Source organism: Osmerus mordax, chromosome 18 (genome assembly GCF_038355195.1).
Source record: "Osmerus mordax isolate fOsmMor3 chromosome 18, fOsmMor3.pri, whole genome shotgun sequence".
In the NCBI taxonomy this organism is placed as follows: Eukaryota; Metazoa; Chordata; class Actinopteri; order Osmeriformes; family Osmeridae; genus Osmerus; species Osmerus mordax.
Genome location: NC_090067.1, coordinates 5,029,532 through 5,048,635, shown reverse-complemented (window position 1 = coordinate 5,048,635; position 19,104 = coordinate 5,029,532). Strand labels below are relative to the sequence as shown.

Here is a 19,104-nt window from a genome sequence, read left to right as displayed (position 1 = left end):
AGTCATTGTCATAACTCTGTCATGAAACCACCATTGAAACCACCCCTGCTGAAAATGTCTTCAAATATGCATTTACGCAGCTTAAAGAACATAATGAGAGGTACGGCTTTGCAACCCTGTTTGGCGTATTTACAGTCCAGAAATGGACGTTGACACTGCAGTGTCTTCTAGGTTAACTGAAAAGTTGCGTCAGACCTCAAATATTATGGTCGGGCAAGCAGGGAGAACACATGGTACTTCAGGTTCCTCATAAACATGAATGAGGCTTGAACACGGATTTGCATGTTTCGTGTCAGAGCTTCCGTGTTAGACACTGGTTCTTCTGCATCTCCCAAAGGGTTTATACCTCTACGTTTAGGGATATAAGTGGTCAATTGGGCAAGCAAACACAAGCTCGCAAGTCTTTTCGGATCATTCTATTTACTGACTTTTGCGTGGTCATCTAACCTCTACACCAAGGACTCATGTTCTGGTACATGTTCTCACACTGTATCTAAGCACAGGCTGTGTTTGGACTCTGGTTAGCTTGGCTGCTATAGTATTTCAGAGGATTGACATAGATCAAAAGTGTGCTATCAGCATAAACCAGAAGAGCTTAATGCTTGGAAAAGGTCAGTCTGATAGGACACATGGTGCACCAACTCCACACACACTCTGAGACGAAAGAATGTATGTTTCTCCCAATGGATTTTCACCAAAAGGTTGTGCAGCAAAAGACAAGATCACAAATGTCATTTCTTGTTTTTTTTTTTTTTACAATTTATGTGTTTCACGTCTATAAGGCAAAGTCCTGGTGCAGTTTGGTTTTTAACATGATTCAGACCATGGAAACCTGTTATGACTTATGGGTAAAATATCCTTGAGGTTAGTATTGCAAGCTACTGCAGGGTAGAGATTATGCACAGCTGTGAAATTAAAAAATACATTTTTGAGTGAACAAGCCACACCTCCGTCCCTCCCCCTGAGGCAGGTTAGCATGTGCATCACATGAAAAGTTCCCTCATCTCAGTCAGAGAACTCTCACCCTTTACTCTCCCCTGCTGCCGTGTTATCAACCATCCCATTTATAAGCTTTCAGTCTGGTGTTTCTCTCTGTCAGAGCGCTCTGTGTGCGACACGTAAAGTCATCCCCCATCTCTGTCTCTCTGCCAGCCTAGCGGTGAGCCATCGAGCTAATGTTTTTTTCTTTTCTTTTCTTCTTCTCCCCAGCAGTCTGTTGGTGAGTCAGTCGTGTGCCTCTGGCCTGGGGAACGGGAGGAAGCTCACAGCTCTGTCTCCTCGTTTCTCGGCTCCTCGTTTAATGCCTTCTGAATCCCGGGGACTCAGGGAAAGGGTTAGCGACGGCACCGACACCCCTCCTCTCTCTCACTCCTCTACAGCCTCCAGTGCCGGCTTTATACGGACGAGCCGCTCGTACAGGCTCGTCACGTGAGCTTCTTTTTTTTTTCCTTCTATTTCGTCTTTTTTTTCATAGCACCAAATGATTTGTGAACTCACGCACAAACGTACACACTATGCACAACAATCATTGTGTACAAATGCCCTTTTGCTAACACAGATAACGACAAATACAGTACTCGGAACAAAAGCTGTACGTACAGACACGACGGTACGCAGTGACCAACGTGGCGCTCGGAAAAAGTGCAGACGTCGGCAAAACATCCCTTAAGATTCTGTGTTTTTTTTTTTTTTTTGGGGGGGGGGGGGGGTCTGTCTTGTGTCAGCACCAGTGTGTTGGGTCTATCACGAGAACAGATCGGCCTCCTCGTCCACATGGAAGGAAGGTACAGTCTGTTCCCCCAAGCTTACATCCTGCTCGCCCTGCTGCGTTTCCCCCAAGGATGGGGCGCGGAACCACGGGTGGTTGAGCGCCTCCGCAGCCGTGAGTCGCTCCCACGGATCCTTCCTCAGAAGCCCCCTCAGGAGGCACTTGGATCTGGGGGAGAGGCCTTCCGGCAGGCAGCACTGGCCCCTGCGGATCTTGGAGAAGAGGGTGGCCGGGTCCGGGTCGTGGAAGGGGTAGCGCCCCACCAGCATGGTGTACAGCATGACCCCCAGGCTCCAGACGTCGGCCGCCTTGCCCGAGTACGGAGCCGAGCCACTGAGGATCTCGGGGCTGACGTAGGCGGGGCAGCCGTGCGTGTCGGACAGGAGGTCGTCGTCCGGGTGCTCCAGCACGCGGCAGTCCTCCAGACCCTCTAGTTTCACCTGGGTCCTGGCAGCAGAGAAAACAGGGGGAATGGTTAGAGGGTGCTACCAGATTAGGAAAAGGATTGATGGGTTTGTGGGGTTGGGATTAGCCGTTTTATACGAGCTTTGCTACACTGCTTTTATCAATGCTTCTGCTGGGAGATAAACAAGATTATTATAAAATGCACAACCTTCTACCTTGCAATTTGGGATTGAGATGTTTGAGGAACATGTTTATTCACATATTCATAGTTATAATCTCTCACAAGTGCCAACATCTGTTGGTGATGGCATTGAGCAGGGCTTTCTGTTCTTGACAAGGATTGCGTTTAACACGGTGATAAGTGAAACATCTCGGAGATCTGTGACACCCCAGTCACAGTTTAAATGTTGGAAAATGTGCACACCATTTTGGTATGGTCAGAAACAGCTGCCGTAGTACACGAGCTACCAACTACCTTAGGGCACACGTCCACGCGCACTCAGTTCTGTCAACACACATCCAAGACAGACAGTGTGGAGTTTCATCACAGTGCAATAGTGTGCTGTAAGACACACTACTAGCCCCCCCCACTACAGAGAGAGAGACAGAGAGAGAGAGGAGAGAGTGAGTCATCCCCATGAGGAGAAGAGAGGATGTATCTCTTCAAGACGGAGCTATCGAACTGCACCTGGGTCTGTGGCTCTTGGCGTCCACCATCCCATAATTACACCCCAACTGTGCTGCTGTTGCATTAGTGACACGTGGGAAGGCTGGGTCGACGATAGAACATAACATGTTTCGCAACACGAGTCATCCTGGTATTCTAACTGCTCCAAGTATTGACGGAGATAGAAGCAGATAAACAAAAGCCCATTTTATGGTGCACTTCCGATGCAGTTACATCCTTTTTCGATTCGATTGGTTAAATAATAGGTAGCAGCAAAACGAACTGACAATCTAATATTATTATTATTATTATTATTATCATCATCGTCCTTAACCTTTAGTAGTCTCACTATGATTGAAAATGTCCGTTTTCTGCTTTTATTCACACAGATTACAGCAAAACAGAAACAAACATAAATTTGTTAGATTAAAGTTCAAACAAACCACAATCAAAGTATAGATTTTGAAATCGAATTGATTTGCCAGCCAGGTGCATCAGCAGGTTAAAGACTACAGTATACAATCTGATATGTTACGTGCCCAGGCAGGCATGCAGAGACCTGTGTCATCCAATGTTTATTTTCTTTGAACGCCATGGGTCAACAGGGTCGAGCGGATCCAGAAAGCAAGTTGGATGCGCAATGTCAACGGCTCACCAGGAGGACCTATGTCAACAGCTCGGCAAAAATCTGTCCATTGTCTCCCTCCCCTCCGCCTCCGGTTAATAACCGCTAACATGTTTGCCTGGCCGCTCGCTTTAACGCGTGACTCATTCCTCCACCAGTATTTCTACCAGTGGTGCGACTCCCAAGTCTCTTCTCTTACGCTGGCTGTCTGCTTTCATTAGTCCACTCTGCCCTTGCTCTCAAAAGGTCACGGCGAGAGAATGTGGATGTTGCAACGGACTGTCCCTGAGGCTCTGCAGTCCTATTGAAAGCTCGCTTATTGAAAGAGCAAGAGTTTTACCGAAAATAGATTGACGCGTGGAGGAAGAGGTGGCAAATAGTTTTGTATGCTTGACCTGGAGTTGTGTAATTGTCATATTCTGTATACAGTATGTATATAGTCTGTATATATAGTATATATATATACTAGTATATATATACTATATACTAGTATATATACTAGTATATAGTATATACTATATACTGTATATAGTCTACTCTTAAGAGTAGGCTACACAAAGATGTACCAGAGAGCACAACAAATACTAAAATATGTGGCTAATTTCCATAAACCGAAGACTTATCCTCATTTTATCAGACACTAATTAATAATATAAGTGTCATGTTAAACTATTCTTTAGACTGATATTTGCTCATTCTTGATTCTGAAATGAAACCAAACATTTAAGTATCAGGAAAAGGTGACACATATTAACCCTATAAATAAACATACACGTAATTCTTTGAATTACCTCGTTTGGCAAAAACAGATACAAACTTTGCACCTGGTTTTGTGAATGCATTATGGTGTCTCAACAGGCTACAGCAATCACATTGTGTCAAATCTCCTTCTGACAAATAAAGCTCTGGTTGGACTGCCTACCTTTGTATTTCTCTACCTATTTTATTGTGGAATAATTGTAGACTACAATTACCACTGCGTCAATAGGCCTATTTGGCATAGGCACAGAACACCCTTTAATCAATAAAGTTAGAATTAAATGTAGGTAAATATGGTGTACAAAGTAGGTTGTAGTCTACTATTTCATAGTTAGTCTATGGCTATAACCCAAGCCAGATTTCTTTCAGTCTCCCTCTCCCTGTTCCCAGGCTCGTCTCACACTGACAATTAAACACCCACTCGATTGGCGCGCAAACACGCACATGCCTCCTGCTGTTGGTGTCTGGGTGCTCTGTCTAGATCCAGACAAACTGATCATATCAGTGTAGGCCTACGCATAATTGCCTTATTGGTAGAATCTTGGTTCATGTTTCCTCCAACTGTTGCACAAGCCGTAGTGATTCCTGAACAAGCACTCCCGGCTTATCTAATCAAGTTCCAGTTGATTCGTTGACAAAATCATGTAAGGGGCCTGAGATAGGACAACATTGTGAAACCTGTTTATGATAGGCTACCTGTGTTATTCAAGGACCATGAAATGCATAAACAAGGAAGTGACAGCTGTGTCATATTTGGCGTTTAAACCCAAAACTACTGCACCACTGAGAACGAAAGAATAACCAGAATTCCATGTAAACGGAACCCACATTCTGTCACGTGACTCACACTTCCTTCTTCCTTGTCGGTACCAAGCATTCCTTGGTACTGACCAGGAAGAGAAACTTTTGATACCGGGAGTGGAGAAGCACATGAGTCAAACTCACTAAAACCCCCTAATGTTTGTGAGCTCCCTCTTACCTTTTCTCGTCAGAGAACACAAACTTGCGAAGCTTCAGGTCCCCGAGGACCACGCCGCCCTGGTGACAGTGGGCGACCGCTGACGCCACCTGGTGGAAGAGACCGGACGCCCGCTCCTCGTCCAGCCTTCGGCAGCTCTTGACCAGCGTGTGCATGTCGCCGTGGTCCTTCTCCAGGAAGACGTAGGCCTTGCGCTCGCCCAGGACTATGTCTCGGATGAAGGCGACGTTCTTGTGTCCCGGTAGAGAAGTATAGGCTCTCACCTTTTCCTGATACACGCTCATGTCAAAAACCTGAGAGAGGGAGAAACCGAAAACATGCTTGATGAACAACCAACTGGAAGGGAGGAGAGAAAGAGTTCATGTTTTGGTGTTTGAGTTGTGTTAAGTCTGTAAAGAAAGGCTCAATTGAATTGTGCCTTGCATTAACAACAACAACCGAAACGTAATTCAATTACACTGGGTTGGGCTTTTGCGCACTCATCATGCCTCATGGCCTCCCACTTCTATTTAGTTGTTTGCATTGCATATTCGTGGATGGCGTGGCATGTCAGTGACGTGTATACTGATGACTGGAGTTGATAGACACGGTATGGGAAGTCATAGCCTACGTTAGCTCTAATGGCAGGTGAACCGATCCAGCCAGATGATAGGCTGTTATAATTTCCAAAGTGTAGCCTAATTGGAGAACGAGTCTGCTCAGTAACAGTGATTTAACTGACGTGTTTAATTGGATGTTAACGAGACTATGTGCAATTATAATTAGGCTATATAGGCTTACAGAGTCATGGCATTTCTTGTAATCGTTTAGGTTTACAAATATTCAGCTAATCTCGTCACATTTTACGCAATTGCAAATTTGAGCAACCCATGACATCATGGAAACAGCATTCATTAAAAGAAATTGCACAATGAATAGTTCCTCGCCAACCTTGCAGACAAGCTCCTCTTCCGAGTCCATGTTCAAAGCGCTGTGCATTCCTTCTCGATCGGCCAGAGGTAGAAGTAAAAACGGACCGATCCGTAGCGGACCTTGATGGGTTGCAGGATCAGTTACGGGGATGGTGGAGACCGGGGACCCCGGTGAGCTACCGAGCAGTCCAGCGTCACCCGATGAGTCGCTAAGCCTGGCGCATTTGGAGACCGGCTCGTCAGAGTCCACCCGTTTATGTCCCAACCTTCCAGTGCGGGTACAAGCCATCGGACTACTCCACTGAATGTTCATCGTGAAAAACAAAGTAGATCAGCTACGCGTGAAAACAATGTCAGTCTGTTCCGTGGGATCACCGAGACAATTTACAAATTGCACAATCCATATAGCAGTTCTTGGTTGGCATTAAACAGCAAGGTGATCGATCTGTCACTGGAAAAATATTTATGCATGCATCGCGATAAAACAATATATTCCTTCCAACTTGTCTCAGATTCTGTCTGTGTTGTCTTCGGCGATATTCCTCTACGGGTTCCACTTCGTCTCTCTGAACGCAGATGGCCCGTGAAAGCGCGCTGTACTTTTTGGTGAGAAATTCTGAGCGTAGGTCTGCCCCGCTAACCCAGTGAGAGACCGTCTCGCAGTGAGAGCATTGGTGTTGATTCTCAAAGCCCGGCGCTAAAGCAGTGCAACTGGAACTCCGCCCGGTCTTGCCTCTTCAATGACACACAACGATTGAGCAATCCTCACAAGCCACTCCAATTCTGCTCGGCTCGCGTAAATGAATTCTAGAATTGCCGGTTTGATTCAGTAGCCTTTTTATCTGCACCGGACCACTGATTGGCTATTAGTCTACTGTACACAAGACCACGTAAATTAGGCAACGTTAATGGGACGTTTTTGTAAATAGCATACTACATAATTTTGTGATATTGGGAAATCAAACCACGTGAGGGAAATCGGGAAATACATAATGTATAAATCGTCCCTTCTTTCCCATCAAAACGCAGTGTCAGACATTTGACAGTTCTTGATTTCGAGAGTTCCTCTTCACAGGAAAACATGAAAATGTTCCCCATTTATGTAACCGTGCAATTCACACTGACTACAGTCCTGTGGAATACGGTCTGTAATGTTAATAATAATGTCAAATGCTACGCTAGATACAAACACTCCACACAGGTATGTTCACGTACAGTATTGGTGTGCTTGTTTCCTCTATGACTCATCCCATACATGTTTAGTGCTCGCACACTGGATCCACGTGAGTCCTGGCCTTTTCTACCTCAAGGTACAGGCTTAGCATGCACAATAAAATCACCCGCTTTCTTGTGAACCAAATTATAGTCTGTATGGACGGTGTATTCCCCAAAAACTCCACGCAACTCAACCCAAAACCACAAAGAACAAACGATATTGTAAACCATACACTGGTGGATACTTTGCTTACACACCAATTCTGACCTCAAAAGGAGACAGCCAGCAGTTCTTCTGACTTACTGGTCATTGATGTGAGCTTCAGTCAACCCAATCTCAATGACAAAAACAAACGGGCAATTGTCCAACAAACAACCAAGCTAAACCGCCAGTTTCTAATAGGGTGCTCCAGAGTAAAACAGCACAGACCCTAGATCAGTGCACCCTCTGCAAGACCAGCGTCATTATTTTTGGTGGGACAATGTAACCCTGATCACAGAGCAGTGAGCATGCAAGGATCACCCTAACACTTCACCAGAGATTTTTCTCACCACCCTGAACATTCACTATAGCTGCAACTGGTGTTCCAGTGTATGTCCTTTGTGTGTGTATGTACTATGTGTGTGCTCTCTGAATGTGTACATGAAGCTATTGCCAGTCAATGATCCAAATAAGGATGAAAGTTGTGTTCAGTTCAACAGGACTGGGGATGCAGTTATTTTTAGAGGCTACTGCATTCTTTGTGGCGTGGTCGCCTCGCTACAGTACAGTAGGTGAGTCACCCCACTGACGCTTGTGCTTGTCATGCCAGGGAGCAGGCAGCAAACAGGTTTCTAATCACACATCTCTCTCTCTCTCTCTCTCTCTCTCTCTCTCTCTCTCTCTCTCTCTCTCTCTGTGTGTGTCTCTCTCTCTCTCTTTCTCTCTCTCGCGCTTTGTCGTTCAGTTTGGCATATGAATTGCCATGTAAACGAGAGTTTGTTTGAAAATACAGAGCGAGAGAGCTGGTTAGTTTTGTGAAGGGCTAGTTTTCACGATTGGACAAGGATAATGGGTGTGTGTGTGTGTATGCATTATTGTGGTTGTGGAACACATAATGTGTGGGCCAGGAATTATGTTGTGGAACACCAAGTGTGTGGATGTAGTGTGCTGGTTGTGGTAACATCGTGGTGTTTGCATAGGTTGTGGTGTATGCATGTGTGAGGGTTTGTTTTTACAAATGTAAAATGTCTTGTCCTGTATGTGTGAATGTTTGTCGCATTTAAGAGAGATTCAGGTGAGAAAACACTTTTCAGGTCAGGTATAATTAGCTGACTCACTCACCATTGCCAGTGGAGAGACAGTGGAAATTGATCGCCTTGACTGCGAATAGCTCAATCTGATGTGGCTGTCAGCCAGAATGGGTGGAAATTATTGTCTACTTGAGGCTTAAGGTTGTGCATCTGACATAGACACACAAGACATCTCCATAGTAATAATAGTTGAACTTTGACCCCTGTGTGCTGAAACAGATCTAATTGGAGAGCAGGGTGAGTACTGTATGGAACACACAGGGACTTGTAAAGGCTTGAAGGATTGAACGCTACCTACAATAAACTAAGGCAGAAACATAATTTGTTACCAACCACAATAAACTGTATTTATCTGACAAGAAAGGGATCAATGTCTGCAAGGACTCTCAAGAGTTAGTCCAAGCAGTCAACATTTTGGATTGTAGCCTAATATTTCTTATTTTATTTTGTATCCTTTATTTTACCAGGAGTCCCATTGAGATTAAAAATCTATTTTTAAAGGGAGACTTGGCCAAGACAGGCAACATAAAAAAACATAGGTATAGACAGAAGAACACAAAATGAGAAAAATAAAATAAAACTAAGAGTCAGTTACGTGACCTAGGTAATTTAAAAACATTGCCATTTTTGGGAACCTGCCTCTATTTCTTTCATTTTAGATTTAAAAGCAGAAGTGGTATCAGTTCTTTGAGCTTTAAATCATTCTGCAACACATTCGATGATAAGGGTGCCCAATACATAAAAGCCCTTCTTCCCATTTTCGTTCTGGCTTTTGGGACAGCGTGCATCAAGAAGTCCTGAGATTGCAAGCACTTTCCAGCACTTTTCTGCATGATAAAAACACACAGGTAATAAAAACACACAGGTATAGACACCCCATTGTTGTGGGATTTCTCAGGCAGTGAGCTGAAGCACAGCTATTCAGCAAAATATCATACTCGGTCAATAAATCATTTCTGCTAAACTATTCCCCAAGTCTACCTGACTGAACCAGAAGGTTGAAATTATTTTGATGTGGACGTACGGCAGACTCCTCCTCCAGGCCTATATTCCATCTTTCTATCCTTTGACAGGATAATTAGAGCAGATCATTTTCCCTGTCAGATTTGTAAAAATGTTTGTGTGGGAGTATGTGTTGTTGGATATCTATCTACCACTGTACACGTCATCACAAGCATTTTAATCAGCCGTTTCCTTAGTTTCTTCTCAGACAGCGATCTTCTGGGAAACAATTAGGAGCGTAAAAATTCTGCTAGACCAGGGCAACGTGGGCTTAGCGTGGCCGTTCCCGAAGATCCTTTAAAAAAACATACCAGAAACAAATGACAGTAAATGTGACGGTCAGTGAATAAAAGAGAAGTCTAAAAATGACAGCGACCACATCATAAGCCACCACAGTATATCATACTGTCTCTCGTTGGCAGCCTAATGACATCACTGCCAAAGAGCCACTGGGCGATGACTCACTGCTTTTCCTGTTGCAAACAGGAAGTGGCGGTGTGGAGAATGAGTGCGTTGGCCAATCGAAAGGATGTTAAACCAGCTGTTTCACTAGCAAATCTGTGAGGGTAACCCCCCCCCTGGGTAAACCCCTTCCCCCTCTGGTTTTGGTTGGGGCCGTATTATGATGTCACTACGACAGGAATGTGGAAGTAGTGTGAGAATCTGTCAGTCTGGTGCAAGGGTGCATCAGACTCTCTGGGGATCACAACGTTGGTTGAAAGTGAGTGTACAGACTGCATCTTCGTCTTCAAGCCCACAGACTCTGGCTTCATGACAAGAGGAAAAGCGGTGTTAAACAACATATACAGTATGTGTTTCTGACAGGAAAGATGTTGAACTGAATTGAATTGTAGCTGAGAACATCGTGCAGGTGTTCACCTGTTCAATATGTACTGGACAGTATGTAGACAGAAACGTCTTGCATCTTATGGCCGGGAACATTAAACCCATGATCATAATCTGGAAAGATGGTAATGATGATGGAGACGGTAATGATGATGGTGACAAACCAGCAGTACCTTTGGCCACTCACGGAAGTTAAGGACAATTTCAAAAGAAATGAGCTCAGAACTCCTCTGCCTATCTCTTATTTCAACACTCTCACTCTCTCAGCAGTAATGACTGGGAAAACAAAGTCCTCCGGCCATTGCATCACAGTGTGACTTCACATGATCCTATGGATTGAAAGAGAGAGAGAGAGAGAGAGGGAGAGAGAGAGGGAGAGGGAGAGAGTTGTTGTGAATTAGAACCATCCTACAAAAGAAGTATTTGTACTCAAATAATTGAGTCCAAACTCCTCGAGTAGTCTACCTTAATGAACTAGAAGGTTTAAATTGTTGAATATGGAATGGATATAGTCCAGACTCCTCCTATACTCCATATAGAGAAAGTAAGATAGAAGACAGAATATGGTCTGGAATCATCCCCCATTTGGCAAAAAAGTCAAACTCCCTCACTCAATTTGTTTCAGTGGGAGAGATAGAGAGAACGAAATTGTGTGTGTGAGAGAGAGGGCTCACCATTCAAAAGGCAATTAATTGGGGGATAATATCCCATGTAATAGGATTTCAATGGCTCTCAGCGCTGCTCCACTTTGTAGAAGGCGATTTACTCACATAATCCCATGAAAGCACTGGCCAATTCTTTCCCATGTATCTGGAAACACTACCAAGCGATTGAGGGCTACGGTTTCTGAGAATAGAGAGACAGTGTATGTACGTATGTCCACAAGACAAACCATTTGATTGAGAGTGTCGCTGCCACCATTAGTCTCCTCTCAAAATACCCAATGAGGGACTTTATTGAGTCTTCCTATCACCAGGTGCATGATAGTCACGACCACAAGTAATGACATTCTAAGGAGTGTGTGTCTCAGAGTGAGGCAGTGAGGGTGAGTTAACTGCCAGTCAGTCTTCCAGTAACAATCAGTCAGCCAGTTAACTGAGTCACTGGTCAGTCAGTCAGTTCACTAGTCAACCTTATAAACAGTCAACCAGTCACTCCCTCACATACTCACTCGAGCCAGTCAGGCCATTAAGTAGACAGTCAGTTATACAAAAAAAGAACAAAAAGCTGGCTGGGAAGTCACCCACCTAACCAATCTACAAGCCAGCCAACCAGCTAACTAGTCACCCATCCTTCAGTTCGCCAGACAGCTCTATTACACATACAGATATGTCTGTAGCTGAACTGCAGGCCTGTCGGTGTAATGTTATTGTGTGGGCTGAGGTCATTAATGAGGGAGGAAATGTGCATTATTGTTCATAATAGTAGTAATAATAGAGAGTGCAGGCGTGAGCTGTCATGTCCAGCCACTCTGTCACCCCCGGATGTGTGTGTGTGTGAGGGTTTGTGTGTGCATATTCATATTAATCAGATGCTTTGTAAGGCTGTCAGGTTCCTCTTTCAGTCTCTCTCTCTCTCTCTCTCTCTCTCTCTCTCTCTCTCTCTCTCTCTCTCTCTCTCTCTCTCTCTCTCACACACACACACACACATCAAGGAACACTTGAGGAGAGTCGTGACTGACCATCACCCGGACAAAGTGTTTCCAGTCTATTCTTGCCACTATCAAAATAGCTCGGCTCAGTTAACACATCAAATGTTTAGGCTTCACACGATCTACACTTACCTCAACAGCAACAAGAAACACATGAATAAAAAATGTGAAACATGATTCAGTTCAATCGTGTTCAGCGTGTTTTTTTTTTTTTATCAATGTGTTTTCTTATTTCTGTAATTCGGAGGTACCGGAGAAGCTGTAGTGTTCTGTCGCGTCTCTTGCTCCTTTCAGTTATCCACCTGTCTCCATCTGTGATTCGACAGGTTCTCCTTCACTGAAGCTGGCCATGGATCTGAAGAATCACTTGAACCTGCTCTGGAGCTCTGCCACGACAAGATGGAGTCAGCTCCATCAACAAAAAAGAAAAGCAAGGCACCGCTTTTCGATTTCAGAAAGAAATCTTGTCAGGAGATGTATGAAAAGAAACTAGTTTGATGACACTTTTGCTCTTTTAAACTCCAGTCGAGACGAGTGGTTGAGACACGAGACAAAACTGTCAACTGTTTTGGGGAAAAAATAAAGAGCAAATGGAAATGTGCTCAAATTCAACATTGTTGTTTGAACCTGGGTTGAACTTGTCACTGTTAAGAACTGTGACCAACAGTCTGGCCAAAAGCCACCACACTGAGTAAAGAGTGGGCTTTAATACAGTCTTTCGTAAAGCTTCAGGCAATCTATTGAATGACTTCAAGGTAAAGCACATAGAAGAGGGTCAGTAAACGAAGAAAATTAGAATGGCTATGGGTATGAACCAGTTAGGAGTAATGGCCTACACACAACAAATTGCACATAACCTCAGCCTTGAATGTGGTTCTGGAACAAAATCTATTTAATATGTGGTGAAAGTTCTCACACCGAGATTTGATGTGCGAGTAAGTGTGTGTGCTTTGTGGTCGGGTGGAAGCAGCCACACTGGGCATCCTCTGAGGCAAAGGAAGGACAATCAGGGAGTGGAAGGTTACTTGTTTCTATGTTGGTATTAATGCTATCAACCTCATCATCCCACCTCACACATACACAGCGGAGACGTGCTGTCTTAACACAAGCCAGATGCCACTGGAACAAAGCAAGAGACGGAAAGTTATCCTCTTCATTTTCAGGGGTAAATATTTTTCCCTGAGGTTGGAAGGTAAGTAGAAACAGACAGCTGCTGGGAAGAGAGAGAGAGGGGGGAGGGGGTAGAGTAAGCAAGCGAGTGTGAGAGAAAGAGGGTGCACAGAAACAGAAAGAGAGAGAGAGAGAGAGAGAGAGAGAGAGAGAGAGAGAGAGAGAGAGAGAGAGAGAGAGAGAGAGAGAGATACTCACCAACTGGGATTCTGACACTTGGCCTGTTAAGGGTAGAAAGATGCAATAAAACACCAGGCTTCTGCAATGCTCATGATAAAAGAATGAGGATTATATAAAAATAAAGACAAGAAGACCACCGTGATCGCTCACCGCTTGCTTCACGCAGTGTTGGAGGGGATCAAGGCTTTTGGTAACTGAGCGATGAAATAATTAAATACAGGTGCAGAGACTCCTTAAACAAAATGTTCTGTAGTTATTGGAGATAACATGTAAGAACAAGTCAGGCATGTTGCCACATATATCAAATGCATTTAATCAAACTGATTGGAAGACTGTAACCAGGAGAGGTAAGCTGACAAACCTGTACTGCTTCAAAATGACTAAATGTAAATGCAAAGCTATACACTGAAATATATGGTTTTGTAAGCAGGCGTGAGAACCAGCCAAAGATCTAGGAAAGGTTAAGTCCCCCTTGTAGCTCAGGGACAGTGACTTTCCCTGGGTTAAATGTCTCCATATTCCCCTCACTACATGATGTTTGGCCTAGACAAACCCTACAGGGAGAGTGACACTAAGCATGACGCGTCCCCCTCCAGGAGCTGGGCCGTCATTGTCTCATTGTGTGCTTCCCTCGTCTCTCTCTCTCGCTCCTCTCTCTCTGACTTCCACACCTTCTATTTCTCTCAGCTCTCCATCTTTCCACCTCCCTTTCTGGAGGTCCAACGTGAGGGAGGAAAGTGTTCTGGCGTGTGCCACGTGTCGTGTTTGCATTCCTGAATGATTGATGCAATGTGACGAAACCATTTCGGACCTTCACACAGCGGTTGCATGGAGTAAGCAGTTCACGTTCTGTTTGAAGACATGCAACATGCTGCACCACATTACCAGATACGTGCCACAGTTGCTAATGGTTAAAAAGTCCAAGCCCTTTGGCATCCATCTTTGGAACAAACCCTTTCTTCTTACTTGCAAAAATGTATTATACTAATACTACAAATACTAAAAGTCATCCAAAAATCCTAAAAATAGACAGGAAGGAAATTCATATAACATCAGAGATCTTCATTTGACTTACATTAGGTTTCCTGTACTCTCAGCTTTCACACAGCTAATTTAGCACAAAACTATAAACAAATTACATACCAAAGGTTGAGAATAACGTTTTTTGTTTGATTTTACAACACTGTCATTAAATAAAACTTTTCACTATTTCATAGTGCATTTGTTTATAGGATTTCCACGGTATGGGTCTAAAATGACTGTTTGTGTGAAATGTTTAATTACATGATGCATGCCTTACGTTTCGTTGTGTATACATGGGTCACAACAGGATTATCACAATCTGTTATAATAGTGTTAATTTCTCTCAACATTGCAATACAATAGCCTACATGTATCCATGTTTCACAAGGCAATATAAGACCTTCTGAAGCTTATCTGTTGGTGTTATAAAATACAATGATAATACATTATTAAAAAAATATATTATTGGTGTGTCATGAAATACCACATAGTTGCTCTTCGTCCTAATAAATATACATCACTGTGGAAATCATTTTATTACTAACATTTATAAAGTGTTATTACTGTAAGCCTTGCACTGTAACATTGCAAGGAGACGCCAGTTGTGACAATGTACCTTTAACGACACGACTGAAACAAGATGTTTCATCAAAGTAAAAATGGAACTATTCACATTATTCATCAAACCTGTGATGATAACATTTTATCATCACAATCCAGCATTGCAGATTTAGAGTGTGTCTTTCAACAAAGCTCTTCTAAATGAAACTGTGGCCAGTGTGCAAGGTGAGGCCTCACTTGTTTAAACATGTCAGTGCTTTCTTTCATTGGTGTACATGACCATCTAGAATACGTCACACTGTGTACATCACCGCATTCCATTTCCAGTGCGGGGCACCGGTTACCTGACCAGTGCATTGTCAATGCAAAATCTGTTCAGGTGGAGAATGCCTATGTTTAAAACGATGATAGTTTCCAAAGCGCCTCCTTCTCCTTCTTTCCAGCAACTTTCTATGTCTCTCCCCCATTTCCTAGTAAAGTAGCAAGGGGTCTCATATAAATGATCTTTGTGGTTCCTGGGAAAAACGCTAATAGCTGGTCAAAGGATAAATAATTCATTTGTGTTTTCGATTGAGTTATTTACATTTTATTTTTTGGTGCATTGGTGGTGGGCGGTGGTATTAATCTGAATTAGCAACAGTGAGTACAATGTGAAACCCAGTGGAAGCCATTTTGGAATAAAAAGCAGGGCAGCTGACATCCTTCTTTGGCTTTGTTGCTGAGCTGACACGAGTGGTGTCTGTTGGTTTGGTGTTTGGTTATCATAGACTGTAGGGTTGGCATAACAGCCTGTTTCGACCTGAAATGCTCATTAAAGAGGAGGAAGATTCCTTACACCCTCATCCACTCCCCCTCAACACTGTGTGGTCTGAGGCTTTAGTCAAAGAGGGAACATTTTTAAATTTCAAATTTGCAGCGTTTTCAAAGACTGCCTGTGTCTGGGGGTAGGGCCTTGGTCAGCTCACTAGACAAAAGACGTAAGTGTGCACGATGACTCAAATGGCAAAGAGGCGTTAGGAATTACTTTTGTGCACGAAAGCCCATCATTACTGGGAATATGATAACACAGAAAATGAATGGCAAACCAAAATACAACCCTACATTTGTATGATGGCTGTAATGGATCACATGCTGTACAGTAATTATTCTGCCTACTCGAAAACATGGCTGTGATTCTCAGGGTTTTAATAGGTCGACATGCTCAAACAGCTGGAGAAGTGCTCCGTTTCTCCTTATAGAATATGTAGGCTTCAGAGAAGTCAGAAAAAAAGTAAATAAAAAAAAGGTTTAACTGCGATGATTTACGAACAGGTCAAGTTTTCATTGTTGAAGATACACAGTCAAGGACTGATAATGCCCTAATAAGAAGTCTTTCCTGTGTCAGGTTTATAGATGTTGTTAAAACAGCTATTGTCAACCACTTGCACTCACACTCGGACACATTCACACACTAAATATGTCAGATGGGCATTGCACTCTGCCTACAGTATCAACAGATGACAGATACACAGTCCTCCTGATAAACGGATGATATAAACATCCGCAGGCTCTCCCATATCATGGTACGTATTGACTGTGTAAGCTTAGCGACCAAGGTTATCTCAAAACTAGGCAATGACTGGTTCGTAAGTATGATGTGTGATGTGTGTAGGCCTAAATGGGATCAGCAAACAGAGACTTTCCAGAGGTCTCATTTCCGGAAAAGACGACTCTGGGAACAAGCGACTAGGTGCCTAACTTGGTTTTCTGTTCATCGAAACTATATGAACCAGTGAGAAAGTGGCCCCAGGTTTAAAGGTAACTTCAGCTTGCTTCCTCTTCCACGGCGTCTGGTGACAACCTTGTAGCATCTGTCAATAAGGCTTTGTTTACCACAAACCACATGCACACACAGAAACAAGCACACACACATATACAGAGCCTACCGGCCACAAACACAAGCGCACGCAGTGTTGACCGTCATTAGCACCAGGGTGGCTGCTCAGCTAGCAGTGAGGTGAACCTCATTAGAATGGCATCTGTCTCATCATCCATATTTGCTTTCCATCACAGATACACTGTGGTGTTGGCACAGATGAGTCACTGGTTTCACTACATGTTACCTTTTCAAGTTAACAGACTCATTTCACAGAGAGCGTTGAGCTAATTCAATGTTTGACTATTGCTTAAGTCACCATTTCAACTTGTATAGCCGAAAGCAAAAAACATATGCTGTTTCATGCTGGAGGCTCTCAAATACAGCAACTTAACTAGCTAGTGTGGTTTACGAAAGGTTCTCTAGTTATGCAGGAATGCATTAGCCAAGTTACAGGTCCTTACAAGTTCAATACATACTTACATCCAGTTAGTGTAAATGCAAACCCAGTTGACCTTTAAAATATGCTAAATACCTACTGCATGACTACTGCATGAATAGTACAATACAAATTGAAGGCTGTAAAAACTCAAGGAAAATGCCTTCAGTAATGAGTCACATCTAGATAAATTCTTCATTTTAATGTAGGGAGAGGCTGCCTTGAACTTTCAATGGGTCTGTAACCTTTATCCAACGGTTGCCCAATTGGCACTTCAAACGCATGGCAAAATTGTGCAAGAAGCGTAGATTAAAGCGGTGTGACTTTCTGTGGAGAGAGAAAGAGGGAGGGAGAAAGAGGGAGAGATAGAGAGACAGAAAACACATATACACCGTACACAATAAACACCTCCTCCCTCTTTTCTGGTTCTCAGAATGCTGCTGTTTGCTCTGGGCAAATGGGCCAGTTGCACAACTGTTTAACCGTGACTGTTAAAAGACTCCCACAACAAAACAGCAGTAAACACTTTACCGGAAGGTAAATGAGCCCCATCAGACCCCCCACCCCCAAAAACAGAAACACAAACCACTTTTATTACCTAAATTAACCACACAATGAAGTGCATGGTACAGTCACACAGGTTATGATGATGACAGACTTCAGAACTAAAACTGTCTTTAAGACGTGGGGTTGTACAAGGGGCTAAAGGCTCACATGTGTCTCCAGGTCAAGACTTGCATCACTGCAACATACTCTAAGACAAGCCGGGTAAGGTTTGTGTGATTACGAGTTTAATACAGAGTGGTCAAAGCTGCCATGGGTGGGTGGATGGGCAGCCTGCACGTGGACAGACGGACAGATGGACAGCCATGTTGTGGCCTTGCCTAGGTCTGGGGCAAAGCGAGTGCCAATATACCAAAATGAAGAAGATGAAAGTCTGTCACTATAATATAACAAATAGGGGCATATCTATAGACACAACGGTGCCCTGTGTGTGTTCTATCATGGAAAGTAACAGAAAAAGTTGGAAATCTTGAAAACGAAACAACTTGAAGCCAACCCAGAGGAGAGTTAGACGGTACATTTCAGCTCCAGCATGTCACTTTGGATGGTCATCGTAGGGAATCTGCAGGGTAACATTAAAACCATTTAAAGGCCTGTGTTGCCGGGGAACTGGAGGTGCCTATATGCTATGACAACCTTTTGAACAATGGGTTTTATTTAGCAACCTGTCATTCTATTCTTTTATGTCAATATCAAAAGTGAACTTTATATACAGCTGATCTGAGATTTCAAATATAATCTACTTTTTGAATGGAACCCTGAAGAGATCTTCCTGAAGCTCTCCAACTTGACTTCCAGTCTCGCTCCTTTGAGAACCGTGTGAGGAGACAGTGGCATTATGGGAAAGAGTCACAAAACATAGACAACAGAAACAGGGGCACATTTAGTTTAATGCTGGCAAGCTGCTGACAGGCTACGGAAACCAGGGGAAAGTGTTGCGCAATCAATGGGCTAGGTTAATTACAAAGGATCAAATAGAGGCACCATGGCAACGCTGCCACATTTTCCAAAACAAACCCCCCCCGGCGCTCCTCAGCTCTGGGCCCTGCGGTGGCTGTGATAGGCCGCGCACACCGGAGCCTCCGCAACGATTAGCAGGCTGTGTTTACCCATCAAGACGGATGTACGCGAGCAGTTATCACGGAAACCACAGGGCTGTGCCACAGCGCGCACACACAGCGCTCCAGAACC

General features: G+C 43.7%; 1 protein-coding gene across 1 annotated transcript; it reads right to left on the bottom strand.

Moving 5' to 3' along the window:
• Positions 1–1,134: 1,134 nt before the first annotated feature.
• trib1 (tribbles pseudokinase 1) lies at positions 1,135–6,814 on the bottom strand. Its single transcript, XM_067255932.1, has 3 exons — positions 6,134–6,814; positions 5,204–5,496; positions 1,135–2,215 (listed from the first exon to the last, which is right to left on the bottom strand). The coding sequence occupies exons 1-3, from the start codon at positions 6,425–6,427 to the stop codon at positions 1,744–1,746; spliced, it is 1,059 nt and encodes a 352-aa protein (XP_067112033.1). The 5' UTR covers positions 6,428–6,814; the 3' UTR covers positions 1,135–1,743.
• Positions 6,815–19,104: the final 12,290 nt, after the last annotated feature.

Bases quoted from the DNA above. Each gene is read 5' to 3' on its own strand.
- trib1 (XM_067255932.1), bottom strand. From the start codon at position 6,427: ATGAACATTCAGTGGAGTAGTCCGATGGCTTGTACCCGCACTGGAAGG. The intron at 5,497-6,133 runs GTTGGCGAGGAA...TCCCTCTCTCAG, and splicing joins AAGAGGAGCTTGTCTGCAAG to GTTTTTGACATGAGCGTGTA. The intron at 2,216-5,203 runs GTAAGAGGGAGC...CTCTGCTGCCAG, and splicing joins GTGTTCTCTGACGAGAAAAG to GACCCAGGTGAAACTAGAGG.